This window comes from Lichenostomus cassidix, chromosome 2 (assembly GCF_008360975.1).
Source record: "Lichenostomus cassidix isolate B80296 chromosome 2, HeHo_3.0, whole genome shotgun sequence".
NCBI lineage: Eukaryota > Metazoa > Chordata > Aves > Passeriformes > Meliphagidae > Lichenostomus > Lichenostomus cassidix.
Window position 1 is genome coordinate 232,799 of NC_139482.1, and position 14,204 is coordinate 247,002.

Consider the following 14,204-nt stretch of genomic DNA (forward strand, 5'->3'; position numbering starts at 1 on the left):
CTAGCGGCAGGCGCTGCAGCGGCTCCCGCAGGCAGCAGCAAAGCGTCTTTTGGCCCATCCAGCTCCATGCGCGGCTGTCGCCCAGTCCCGGTGGGTCTGCAGGTCTTCCTGTCCCAGGAGGGTCGTCCGCCTGGCATCCCCGAGAAAGGGTAGTGCCTAGACAGCATCCAGCAGGCCCAGAAATGTCCCAGCTTAAAGTGCAGGCGCAGGCCGTCTCAGCGCTTCCTAGACTTTACATTGGGGGGATTTAAAAGGCTCCTGCGTGTCTCCGAGGGGGGGACCCATGCTGGCTGGAGGGCGGGCGAGCCTCTAATCTTAGATCAATCCCAGTGCCCATCCCTTATCCGGCCCTGGAGAGGCAATGAAAAGTGAGAGAATTTGTACAGAGGTGCCGTGTGTAACCACCTGGATCTTCTAATTTGGAAGGAGTTGGAAAGGCCTTTTTGTTGATGAAAAGTTGGAAACAGTGGCACATATCTGCAAATATCGAAAGAATAAAGAGTTTGGCAAGTTATACTCAGAACACGGACACGAGTCTGTCAGTGATGGGTGCCAGCGGACAGCACGGACAGGCCACGGAGTGGGTGCCGGCGGCAGCAGCAGTCAGGGCTGGGGCTGGGGGCTGGGAGTGGGTGGGCGCCTCGAGGTGTGGGTGGGCGCAGAGTTTGTCTCCACCTGGAGCTCTGGGGCACACGGACCTCCCTGGGGGGCGTGATCCATTGCGGGGTGGGAGGGTAGCAGGAGAGGAGAAAGAGCAGGAGAGAGGAGGAGGAGGGGAGTAGAAGAAGAGAAGAGAGGAGGAGGAGAAGAGTAGGAGAGGAAGTGAGAAGGAGAAGGAGGAGGAAGAGGAGGAGGAGAACAAAGGAGGAGAAGGGGGAGGAAGAGGGGGAAAGGAGGAGGAGAGGAGCAAAGGGGCCAGGCATAGCTTGGGACTGGGGCTGCAGTGGCTCCCAGAGCTGGACTGAGCACTGCACCTCAGAGAGGCCTGTGGCCACCTGGGGACCCCATAGGGACGAAGGCTGCTGGCTACATCTGCACTGCCTGCCTGGGAAAAGCTAGCGGCAGAAAACAGCCTGCACTTTCCCTCCCTTCCCTGCCCTTCCTGGTCCTGTCCCACTGCGGGAGGTGTCAGGAGCTGCTGCTGCTGCCACGACCAGATGGGTGAAGACGTCAAACGTGAGCCATGGACGTACACCAGCACACGAGCAAGCAGGTGAGGTGAGCCCCAGCCCCGCGGCAAGCGAGCGCGCGCCAGCCGAGCACAGGTGAGCGCGCGGCAGTGAGCAAGCGTGAGCCCGGCATGAGTGAGCACGTGAGAGCCCTACACGCACGATGACGTCCACAGCGACAAGCGTAAGCCCCGCGGCAAGCCGCCCTCCTCCTCCCCCAAGCGTGTGCCCACCCCGAGTGAGCGAGCGTGGGGCTCCAGAGCGTGAGCATGAGCCGGCGGCGAGTCCAGACGCGTCGGCGCACGGCGAGTGGGATGGGTGGTGGCACAGAGCGAGCGCCCGAGCACCGGGGCACGGCAGCAAGCACGAGCGAGAGAATGGCAGCAGAGAGGGATGAGCGCCCGCCAGCCCTGCGTGCAGCGGGAGGCACAGCCACGGCAACACGAGGGCTACGGGGCATCTGCAGGGCGGGTGAGCACGTGGAGGGGAAGGCAGTGAGGGAACAACCATGCACCGGGAGCAGGAACCTGCTGCGTGGGGCAGTGTGTGCTGGCAGGAGGGAGTGGGGAGCACAGCCCACCCGCTCACAGCACACGGGTGGGGTGAGCATGGGGCAGGGGCGTGCACAGAGAGCTGGGGGTGCTTGGGATGCAACCAGGGAATGCAGAGTATTTCAGAGGTCAGCACAGAAGCTTCCAGGATGTCAGAAGCCAAGGGAGACGAGCACATTCCCGGCACAAGGAGTGGGGAATCTGGGATGCCAATGGTGCAGTGAGAGGAATGGGGCACAGGACACTGAATTTGTGTGGTCTGGGCTCAGAGCAATAGCGACTGGTCAAAAGAGTGACACGGTGCAACAGGTACAAGGGCTCTGTGGTGGCTGGTTCCACAGACAGCAGACACAGTGTGCTGAGCAATGGTGGCTGGAAAGCACATTGAGATGGGGAGAGGAGCAAGGCCGGAGCCTGCACACAAACACAGGGAACAGAGGCTACACCTACACTAGACATGGGACTTGGACACGTGTGTGCTTACAGAGAGGGGACACTCATGGCTGTGCTCAGAGCAAGTGTGAGTGTGAGGGCAGGATTGTGCACACTGCGTGGACGGTGTGTGCATGGTGTGAGAGCGTGCAGAGAGGCAGGCTGCAAGGCAACCAGCACAGCTGAGGGCTGCAAATGTACCCTGCTCCACCTGGGGCCCACAGCTTCGCTGCCTCCCCTCTGACTCCCCTCCCTCCACACCCGCAGCAGCTCCCACGTGCCCTGCTCAAGTCACACGGACACAGGATTTGGGAACAGGAGCAAGTGCGGCCCCATGCCAGGTGCTGAGCTCTGCACAGCACCACTGGGCACAGCATCACCGGCACCAAACAGGAGGCCCAGTGACCAGGCGCTCTGTGCCACGCTCAGGGGATGTGGCCCCAAGGAGAAGATGAGCAGAGTCACTGGTGCTGTGCACGCACAGCTGCACTCCCTGTAACGAGCAGGAGCTCACGCACTACACACACGAGTGCACCCTTGCACACTCGTGCGTGTGTGAGGAATGTCCTGCTCCCAGATGCTCCCCCACGCACGCACACTCTGCCTGAAGCAGCTCGCAGCACCACGGTCCCTGCATACACAGGAGGTCCCTCCCACACACATGCACGCTCCTGCATCCCCGGCTCTCCTGCCAGCACAGCACAGGTCGCCGTGCCGGAGAGCCCATGGGGTCAGGCTGCTGTGACCCCCTCCCTTCCCCTCTCCTCTGCTGAAAACCCACCCCAGAGCTCCTGGGCTCCCTGTGCTGCTTACCGTGAAGATGTTGGAGCGCCGCTTGGACTGCTTGCGGATGGGGGTGGGGGTGTTGGAGGCAGCGATGGTCTCAATCCGCAGCTCCCGCTGGCTGATGCTTGGGGTGGAGGGCACAGAGGAGGAGTAGTCACTGAAGGCTCCTCCACCGTTGGTGGCCTGCAGGAGGAGAAGGATGGTCAGAGAGGTCACAGACAGGCTGTCTGGGGGCACAACTGCAGGAACACCACCTGCCCACATGGCCTCATGCCAGGGCAGGCAGTGCTGCACAGGACTGGGACGGGGTGACATCCAAAAAATCACAGAATTGTTTGGGTTGGAAGGGACCTTAAAGACCACTTAGTTCCAACATCCTGCCATGGGCAGGGACAACTTCCACTAGACCAGGTTGCTCCAAGACCCATTCAACCCGGCCTTGAACACTTCCAGGGATGGGGATCTCACAAACTCTCTGGGCAACCCAGAGAAATATCCCATGCCAGGCACTGCTCCTGCGCAACAGAGGGGCTTGGGAAGCCTTTCCTCTCTTTTTCTCTAGTTTTTTCACCAGTAAAATGCTCTGAAATCAAAGACAAGGGTAGCAAATGGCCAGAGAAATGCAGCTGAAGCCCTTCGAAACACAGGTGTGGAACAAGGCGTGGGGCAGAGAGGTCCCATGTAGCTGTGCCCAGCAGAGGGGCACAGCTGGGGCACCTCTGCCTGCTCCCAGAACGCAGGACCGGGGTCACTCTCCTTGGGCAGTCATCCCCTTCCTCTCCACTGAGCCCGTCAGACATTAGGCTGCCGAGCAACCCAGAGCCTGCCCAGCTCCAACTCCCAGTCATCCATTGCCTGTCCCATGAGGACAGCCATGATGCCAGCGGGGATGTGTGTCCCCAGGACTCCAGCCTTCACCTATGCGGTGTCTTGATGCACAGAGCGCCACACCCTAAGCTCAAGCTGTGTGTGAAATCCATCCCTGCTGCTGATTTGGAGGTCGATCTGAGCAGACCCCGAGGCTGGAACACACCTCCCGTGCCTGCAGACCACTATAGCCATGGCTGAGGTGACCTATGCCTGGGAACACATGAGGCTTCACTAACACCTCGTTGGACTTCATGGCAAAGGGAAGATCCAACCGTGTAGCCATGTCCCCACATCACCAACACATCTCCTCCAGACCAGGCTGCTCACTCCCACTCTGCCCATGCCAGCAATGAGGGCAGCCATTGGACAGGGGCTTATGGACATCCCAGAAACACCACCTGCATGGAAGCATTTCAGATCTGCAGCTCAGGACACCTCACTATGACATGGCACGTGGCAGTCCGAGCTCTCTGCAGTTCTGGAACAGTATATTCAGAAACACATGGAAGGGCTGCCCCTAGAAGGGCAAGTGAGCTCCAGCAGCCCAAAACGGGCAGCCTACCTCCTCCCAGCTCCATACTCACAGAGTGGTGACATCAACAACCCAGGGATTCCATCCCACCAACACTCTGAGCAGGAGTGGAGCCCACACAGGTGATGATCTGCTGGAGGGGCTCTGTGAGAGACCACCCCCATCCCCAGTGGGATCAAAGCCTTATGCTGAGACAATCAGTTCAGGAATGTTGGAAGTGTGAAAGGGGCTGCACAGGCAGAGCAGTGACCATGACCCACAGCCTGGTCTCAGAGAGAGATGCAACCTTCACCCAAGCCATGGATCCCCTCATCTTTGACAAGAGAAATGGGAGAAGACACATGATGAGAACGTAAGAAAAAGCCATCCAAGCAGTATTTCAGCCTCCTCCCTGTGGAGGCAGAGCAAGGACAGGAATTCTGTGCTGTGAGCAGGTGGGTGGCTCAGACCATCCCAGCCGGTCTGGAAATAGGAATGTTTCTGTAGTCCTGAAACACAGAATGAGTGGGAACCTGGTCTGGTTGTGCTTTTCCACAAGTAGAAGAGGCTGGAAGCTCTGTCCAGAGAAGGGAATGTCACATGGGAGCTCCTCTGCAGGCTGAGGAACTCTGTGCTACACAACAGGTTCTGCTGCTGAGTCCCAGGGAAGGGAGGGACCACCAGGGACACAGAGGGGTGAAGCAACATGTCACCTGCCAGTGACTTCTGAGCCTTCAACAGAGAGAGATCCTATGAACTCCAACACCCACATAGGAGCTCTGCAGCTGCTGTGATGAAGGAAGAGCTGCAGACAGCCAGGGCCACCGAGTGCACACATGCACAGTCTGTGTTTAACTGATTCATCATGTGTGAGCTAGGTCAAAGAAAGCAAAATACTCCAAGTGTTAGGAAGAGGAGGATGCAGCAGCAGAGACAACCTGCCACATGCAACAGTGAGCTGGGTGTGGCTGCCCAGAGCCCCGTGCCCCTCCAAGATCAGCTCCTGGCTCCACGCTTGGCATGTCCTGGTGACCTTGGCAGCATGTTCATGATGGTGTGACTGCAGGAAGGACCCAGATCAGAAGAGGCTGCAGAGCCTGAGCTCCTGCCAGAGCAACTGGAACAAACCCTGTGGATGCAGGTGATGGACACTAAAGCTTCAAGGAAGAAATTTTGCTACACCCTGGTTTATATTTTACTTACTCCCTGCAGTCTTGTGTGTCATTTCTGTCTCGCCAGAATAACTTTCCTTAGGCTGTAAGTCTCCCTGGTCTTGGAGCCAAGGTTACTGGCTGCAAGTGACAAAGGACACTGGCCTTTGATGCTCCCATGTCCCACAGACAGCCAAACTTCAGGAAGAGTTCTGGAGGATGGCTCACACCAGGCTATGAAGGCAAGCTGAGTTTGAGTTTCATGAGGCCCCATCAATTTGGGGGCAGAGGTGAAATTCCCTCAAAGACAGAGTGGCTCAGACAGGCAATCCTGAGCCACTGCCACTCCACTGGAGCAGGGAGCTCCAGCACTTCTGTGGGATCCAGGGACAAAGGACAAATCCCAGGATATGGGAGAACCCTAACAAGATGACAGGTCTGGGCACATACCATGTGTCTGCTGTTGGCAGCTACTTTGCTGATGGACCTAAACAACCACCTGTAGTCACCACTGGAATCTGAGAACACAGCAGGAGCTGGAAACTTGGTAAAACACCTGTGGGACAAATCCTTCCTGGTAGTGTGTAAGGCATGGAAGAGCATCAACAGTGCCACAGGGAGCCCGGGAAGGGCAGAATGCAGCTGGAGTTCAGGACCAATAATTCTTGGCATAACAAGGCCTGAGACTGAACAAGTAGTTTGGGAAGGGCTCTGAGTGGAAGAGCACAAACAGCAAACACCAACCCGGCATCTGCGGGAAGAGGGGAGAATTCACAGGAGCACATGGACTATGGAATGTGGGCACCGTGAGCTGAGCAGGCAACGGGACACAGGCTTCCACAGAGAAATGCCAATGCCAATGCAGCAGCTCCTGAACTCTGTTGGAGCATGTTGCAGCAGGCCAGCGAGCAGTTACCAGCTCAGGTGAGCTGCCCTTGGGGCTTCATTTCACTTGCAAATTTTCATTTTCCACCTTTCATCTGATCTCTCACTGAAGTCTGTATGAAGGCCCTCCCAATGCTCCCAAAGAGCCTGTGCAGGAAGGCAAACCAAGGCCACTGAAGCAAAGCCATGACACCAAGCAGCCAGCAGCACAGCGGGGATGGCAGTGGCTCCCGAGGCCCAGGGGGGCACCCAGTTCCCTCCACCAGCCTGTCAGGTTCCTGTGTCACATCCTGCATGGGGTACCTGTGTCACATCCTGCCAGCTGCTGGGAACCAGTTCCCAGGCAGAAAGACAAACTGCCATCCCACAGCAAACACAATAGTGACTCACCCACAGCCTGGGGAACTCCCAGAGGCATCCCAGAGGCCCTGAAGAAAGACTGAGAATAGGGCAGCAAAAGTGAGGAAATCAGGTAGAACAACTCTACAGTTGCAAGCACCCACTGGCCCGAGAAACTCCCATGCCCTCCCTGCAGGCAAGGGCCAGGAGCTGCCAGGAGGGAGCAAGGGGGGAGTCAAGGCCAAGTGAGGAGTGGGATTCCCAAACCCATCCAACCTGCTCACCCAGCAACAGGTGTGGGCAAGATACAGAGAGGAGAGCCCAAGGCAGGCTCCAGCAGGTGCAGACCCACACCCCTCAAGCCACTGGGAAGGCCAAAGAGACAGATCTGTGTCCCCAAGGGAGTGCAGGACTCCAGGGCTGGCCCTGGCTCCTGCCATACCAGAGAACCAGGCTGATGCTGAGCATCAGCGACCCGCCGAGCATGTCTAGTGACTCATGAGAGCTGGTGGGAAACCCTGACCAGGGCTGACCTGCTCTTACAGCTCCCTTCCCCTCCCCACGGATGGAGCAATGTCCTCCAGGCTCCAGGCACCACTGCAGAATAAGAGAAAAAAATCCCAAACTCCCAAAGGCAGAAATGAAACCAGGGCCTTTGGCTGTCTCCCAAGAGGATCATCCACTGTGCAAGACCACCAGGATACATCCACTGCGTCACTGTCCCAGGAGAAGAGACTCCTCTGGACAGATGGGTAACAAAGTCACCAGGGTCCTCTGGAGTTCCTCCTCTCCCAGTAACCATGCTGCACTGGTCCAGCTGGGAGACCAGACAAGCAGCGGCTATTTCCAAAAAAGTTAGTTTGGCTCAGCCAGTAACATCAAGCTACTTCCAGAAGAGCTGTGCTCAGGACAAGAGAAGGAGCAGGGCTGGCTCCCAGCTCCTGCCTACCACAAGAAGCCCTTTGTCAGGGACCCCTCGTTCCCATTCCAAGAAAAGTGCCTTCTCCACTGGCAGCTCCAGAGGACAGAGCTGTCCCTGCAGTATGGGCCAGACGAGGCCCAGAGCAGTACTGCCAATCCTAGTTTCAGGTGCTCTTCCTGCCTCCAAATGCCAATCCGGCTGTTCCAGAGAATAGTCCTGCCCCCTAAATGCCACTCCTACTGTTCCAGGGTCTCCTCCTGCCCCCAAATGCCAGTCCCACTGTTCCAGGGACTCCTCCTGCCCTCCCAGGCAGTACTGGAAGGGGAAGGGATCCTTCTGTCCCAAGTGTGTCTCACCAGTGCACACTGATACCTGCGGCACAAGGCAAATGAAAGCTCCTAATTGTGGTTTTTTTCAAGCTTCTCTCCACTTCATCTCCATGTTAAGTCCTGTGCTCCCAAACCCTTCCTCGAGAGCCTTTTTCTTGTTTTCCCTGCACCAGTTACTGTTCTTTGACTTGCAAAAGCAAGTGAGAAACTGTGGTGAGAACCCCCAGTCCTCAGGTCCCCCAGGTCCCTCACCTTGCCACTCTTCCCTTGGCCCTTCCTGGCAGGGCAAGACTGTCCACCCCCTCCCAGAGCTGCCCCACTACGTATTGCCATGCCAGGAGCAGGGCACACCTGGGCATTGCTCCCCAGTACCAACCTGGGCATCGTGCCCTGCTCTGCCCAGCTCCCTGTCAGAACCACCAGTTGTGGGTGAATTTGTTTCCCAAAGCCAGTTGGATTTTCCCTGAGGACGGTGGGGAGCAGCTCCAGAACCCCACTTCCAAGCCCATGCAAGAACGGGGAAATACTTCATGGTATTTTAGGATCACTCACCATTGCTTAACACTCTGTTTTTAGGAGAAATGTCTTTAGTAATGGGGGAGAGACGTGCAAACACCAGGGCAAAGATTGCTGCACAGGTCACTGGCACAGTGAGGTTTTGTGGTCGGGCCACAAAAGACCCCAGGAACACAAATTGACTTTGATCACCCTTGTGGGGCCCAGGTTTGCTGGGAGCAGGAGGGACACGGCATTGGACAGGCACAGAGCAGGTCTGGGGAGGGGGCACAGGAAGGACACTCAGGAAGACAAGGCTATGACCAGGCCATCAAGCCGCAATCCCTGTGAGCTGCATGCTGCGTTACTTCCCTTCACAGCTCTGCTTCCCACCACAGCTCCCTACGTCCCTCCAGCCAAGCCAGGAGCACAGCAAGGTACAGAGAGCAAAGGTCTGTCCCCGAGCAGGCAGCCAGCATTCACCTCTACACAGACGTCGTCTGCAAGCCGTGCTGAGAGGTGCTCTGTGGGAAGGAAAGGAGAGGAAAGCAGGGACGGCTCTGAGCAAACACCTCACAAAGCTCATGACATGCAGTTAGAAAATTCTTCCAAAATTTCCTTCCCCGTGGCCAGCCCTAAATCCACCCCTTTTGTTCCAGTGCTGCCTTTCCTTAAGAAGCTCTTTCCTGTCACACCTGTGTATTTCAGGTCAGGTTTGCCCTGTCTCTGCACTCAATTCTCAGCTAAATCAGCCAAGTGCTTACTTTCCTCCTATGTTATGGTCGCTTCCATATATTTTTGCTACTCCTTCAGGTGCCATGCACACTCACATGAGTGACTGGATTCAGATTATGGGACCTGGGGGATGTGGCAACCCCATCCCTTGCACAGGGAACACGTTTTCAGCTTCACTGTAAACACACTGCCGGGCACAGCCGGGACTCTTCTCATACTTTGGACATGGAAGAAAACAGTAAATAAGTGTCCAGCTCCCCTGAGGAATGCTGACCTCAGCAATCAGCCTCTTGCTTCCCATCCAGCACAGGTGGCCTGTCCTTCCCAACCAGGCTCGTACTGTACACAATTTGCTAATAAAACCCTCAAAGTAGCAGATACAATCAAATCTGTATTTCCCTGGGACCTTGTTCTCCAACTTGGATGTCTCCCATCGGACTTGTCCCCAGCTTTCTGGACACAAGCAAGCTCTGAGAGCATCTGGCTTGGCAGCCTCCCCCAGCAGCCCATCCACCTGCACACAGACATCACCTGACCTTGCTGCTGTCCAGGTGACCTGGAGCACCAAGAAGCTGGCACAGGTCTCTGCAAAATCCTGCACCCACCTACTTGCAATCCAGCTTTAGAAGACTCTATAACCAGGCATAAACTTCACAGGGATATTTGAAAATTCCCCACATACTGGTCCAGCTGGTGGCTGCAGATATGGTTCAGGTCTGTGCAGGGACAGGGTCCCCTGATGGGGGACAAGGAGTCCTCCCATGGCTGGGAGTTTCACGCCCAGAGTTTCAAAGCCAACCCCCTTTTGGACAACCCATCAGCTGCACGTGCTGTCCCTCAGCCACAGGCAGATTTCCTGCAGTCCCTGTCACAGGTCCCATGATTTTATATGTCGGTTGCTCCAGAGATGGAATCTGTTGGCTTCAGTGCCCTGAGGAGCAATGGAGCCCAGGATCTCTCCCTTCTTCCTCACCAGTCACCTGTCCAGCATTTCTGTGGACACTGAGAATGTAGGAAAGCCTGAATGCAGTGAGGTGGCTGCCCAAAGTCCTTTCCCAGCCTGTCACCATGGAGCCTGTCCTGCTTTCTGACCTGTCTCTCCTGCCTCAGCTCTGCTCCAGATCACGGAACAAACACCTACAGCATCACCATTCTCCCAGCACCAAGACCTTGGCAGCCCTTACCGAAAGCACAGAGCCCTTTCTCTGGCAGAGGGGAGGGAACCTCCTTCCTCATTTTGCTCCTTCAGCTCCCCACCGAACTCAACCCTCAGAAGCCCTCCAATGCATGTGCATCTAGACCATCCGCTTCCCGAGTCTGGGGGAAGCAGGACCGTGAGCAGCTGTGCCTACCCAGCTGTGCCTACCCAGAGCACAACCCTCTCACACACCCCCTGGGCTGCCCAAGAGCTCCCCACACACTGCTCACAGTTTTTGCTGTGTGTTTGCCAAAGCATGACACAATCTGGGGACCATGAGCCAGACCCAAAGGTTTAGACACAAAACTTGACCTCGGAGCAAGCATCAAACTGTCACAGAATCATGAAATCACTGAGTGCTTTGGGTTGGAAGGGATCTTCAAATACATCTCATTCCATCCCCTACCATAGGCAGGGATACCTTCCACTAGACCAAGTTGCTCCAAACACCATCCAACCTGGCCTCAGACATTTCCAGGGATCCCGGGGCAGCCACAGCTTCTCTGGGCTATGGAAGAAGCTAGAGAGTGACACCACTCTGCTCTTTCCAGGAGCCAGCCCAGGGCAGCAGTATGAGCCTAAGGCCAAACTGTTGGGTACTGAGCTGAGGCTGTAGAGAGCACAAGAGGTCCCTGGCTTTCCCCATTGCCATTCCCCACCTGGTTGATGTGTACAGAAGGAATGGAGGCTGCGGAGACAGATGAGTGGCTGGGTGAGTTGGGCAGGGACTTGCAGGGACCGATGGATAGCTGGTGCTTCTTCCGGAGAGCCACCACCTTCTGAGCCACTGGAAAAGGGAGAAAGGGACAGGATCAGAGTCCAGAAAGCAGCTTCCACCACCCATAGATTTCCAGAGGGATTCAGGGAGACCCAGGCCCTTCCTCTGACTGATACCAACACTGGGGACCCAAAGTGTGCCCCCCACCACCACCCCTCACAGGGAGGATTCAGCAGATCACCCAGCCCCTCACAGGGAGGATTCAGCAGATCACCCAGCCGGCAATCCCACTGCGACACAGCCCAGCCACAGGACAGGCACAGGGCAGACTGCCTGCACTGCTCACACAGAGCCCCCAGAGCCCACCTGCCCTCTTGGGTGTCACACACAACAGTGACTTCACGTGGACACCACAGAGACACTATGAGCCCTGGGCTGCTGCAGGAGAATCCTGGCACAGTCAGTCACTTCTCAGTCACCCCTCACAGCACCTCCAGGAACCAGGTAGTGGGCTAAACTGCCTGGGCAATGACACCTCCATCAGTCTGGGCCCTTGTGACCCTCACAGACTCTAGGTGTTCAGAAAATTAACCTGAGGAACTACTCTCCCAGTTCCTGTGACCTCACTGCCTGGTGCCAACAACCCACAATTGCATTTCAACCTTCCCAATCTCCTGCCTCTTCTAGAAATAAACACCTTGACCAAAAGCACGACAGCAAATGAGCTGGGCTGCTGGGAATTTGGAAGAACACATCGTCATTCCTGGTTTTCTCTTGCACACTGGCCAGGTACCCCTACCATCACAAAAGGAAGAATCTTCCAGATGAATGCAACTGTAGGCACTGGGAACATACCATGCCCACCCCAGCATGCCTCATGCCATGCACCTGTGCAATAATGGAGCCACGTTCCTTTTCCAGGAGAAAAGATGTTGCACCTGTGGTGTGACTGAACCTGTTTGGAAAGCAACAGCCAACTTGCAGAGTCCTGGCACCTTCGTGGCCAAGGTACCACATCCCACTCAGGCACAGCCAGAAGTCCATGGTGCCACCGCTGGGTTCTCACAAAGCTGGGAGCCTGTCCAGACTCCCAAGCTAAACATTAGTTCCAGAAACAGCAGGAATCCATCCTGCACCCAAAAAAACCATATTCACCTACTGCTTTCTTGCTCTCCCCAGCTTCTTCCTTCTCTCCAACCAGCTGCATCCAATGGTCTCTGTGGGAACCTCTCCCGTCCCAGTGCTGGCTGGGCACACTGTGAGCTCAGGCACCCCAGGGGCCAGGAAATATCCAGAAAGATCCCTCAGTCACTGCTGTTGTAGGCAGGGAGCCTGGCAGAGGCTCTGCCCATCACTTATCCATACCACTGCCACTAATGAGGAATTAACCACAAGGCCAGTGAGACCACACTGGAGGGATAACATCTCCCCAGCCCCGAAATGAGGCACCTTGAGGTGACCTTCACCTTCTGCATGCCGGGCCCAGGCTCTTCTACTTCCTGAACATCGGTCAGACATTTCTGGGATAATTTCTGCCATCCCTTACAATAGCCTTGCTGACTGTTTGTTTATTCTGGCTTCTCTGGTTGCCATGCACAGCTCTGCTGTACAGCCAGTGAGGTGTGCCCCATCCACAAAGCCTGAGCAACCCCACTGCCCAATGTCACTGTGAGCACCAGCACCAGAGCATTGCTCAGGGTTTCACGGCAAACCCAGCACTCTGAGTGTGGACGGAGGAAGAGCATGCAAAGGTCCCTAGTGACCCACCAAGGATTCTGCAGAGAACCCCTCACAGTGTCACCTTACAGATCCACAAGGCCCTGCACACCCTTGTGCACAAACTCTTGGCCTCTCTGTTGACATGGTCCAGCCAAACTCTCCCTCAGGTCCATCCCCCACTGTCCTAGAAGACATGGCAATCAGTGCTGCCCATCACCCTGACGGCGAGGAACAGTGTCACACCTGAGCAGGAGGGACATCTGCTGTTCCTCTCAGGCCACAGAAACCCCAACAACCTCTGCACAGCGGATCCAGAACCTCCCTGGGAGTTCATGCTGGAGGGTGGGCCTGCAGCCCCATGTTTGAGGGGGAGGATGGAGAGCAGCAGTGCCACCAGCACCTCAGCCATGGGTCCTGGGCCATAGAGCCACTGGCTGTCCTCTCCTGCCCTCTCCAGTGCTCAGGGCAGAGGAAAGGGAGGACCATGCACTTGGGATCTGCAGCACAAGTGAAGTTCAAGAAGTCACCCACAGCACGGGGCAGCACAGCTGCTGTTCCTCCTGTGCCCTCCAGGACCAGGACTGGGTCATTCCTCCTTCTCTTCAGGAACATCACTGAGGTGATCTTGGCCAAGGGGCTCTTGACAACCTGTTCTCTGACCTTTGCTTGCTACAGAAGCATCCTTAAAATGAAGCCCAAGAACTGAGCCCCCCTGCACAGTGATGGCTCCTTGCAAACTGTTGTGGCATCTGCTGAACCACAGATTTCTGCACACAGGAATTGTGAGGGCGATTCTGAGAAGTTCTTTAACCAGACCTCTTCAGAGCCAAGAGGGCAGAAGGCACGTTTCATACCAGCCCCCAACTCAGTGGGGCTCTGCCACGAAAGGACCACACCAACCAGCCCTCAGAGCAGGCTCGCCTCAGGGACTCCTGAGTGGACACTGCAGGACACAGTCTGGCCTAAGGCACGGTCCCTGCTTGTGCCAGGGACACCTCCTGGCAATAGCAAAGTCCCATCCTCTCTCTCATCACAGTAGTTACTGTGACACCTGTGGACTTGGGATGGATGGAGGAGTGCAATTCCCACACAGCGAGCAGCATCTCCAGGAGGAATTCTGCCAGGACACAAGAAACCAGCAAGGAGGAAGCGATCCCCGCTCTCCTGCCACGTGTCCTTCTCATGGTGACCTTCAGCAACCTGACTGCCCAGACACAGCCCTGGCCACAGCAGCCTCAATACCATCAGGTACATGCTGCAACGTGCTCGGTCCAGACATGGTGCAGCTAAACCACACACAGCTCCAGGCTACAGACCAGACACTCAGGTCCTGCTCTGAGGAATAAGGTCTCTGCTGTTCCTGCCTGAGCTGTGGTGGTGCAACAGCCAGGGCC

The 14,204-nt window shown here is 56.3% G+C and overlaps 1 protein-coding gene across 4 annotated transcripts in view; it reads right to left on the reverse strand.

Moving 5' to 3' along the window:
- Positions 1-14,204, reverse strand: part of AGAP3 (ArfGAP with GTPase domain, ankyrin repeat and PH domain 3) — a 107,995-nt gene that overhangs the window by 46,597 nt on the left and 47,194 nt on the right. For all 4 annotated transcript variants that reach the window (XR_014849627.1, XM_085049961.1, XM_085049959.1 and 1 more), the window contains exons 7-8: positions 11,033-11,160; positions 2,966-3,121 (exon numbers count right to left, since the gene is read on the reverse strand). Coding sequence is in view for 3 of the 4 variants with exons in the window: in XM_085049961.1 (XP_084906087.1) it covers positions 2,966-3,121; positions 11,033-11,160 (284 nt within the window). In the remaining variant the exon portion in view is untranslated. The remainder of the gene's footprint in view (positions 1-2,965; positions 3,122-11,032; positions 11,161-14,204) is intronic.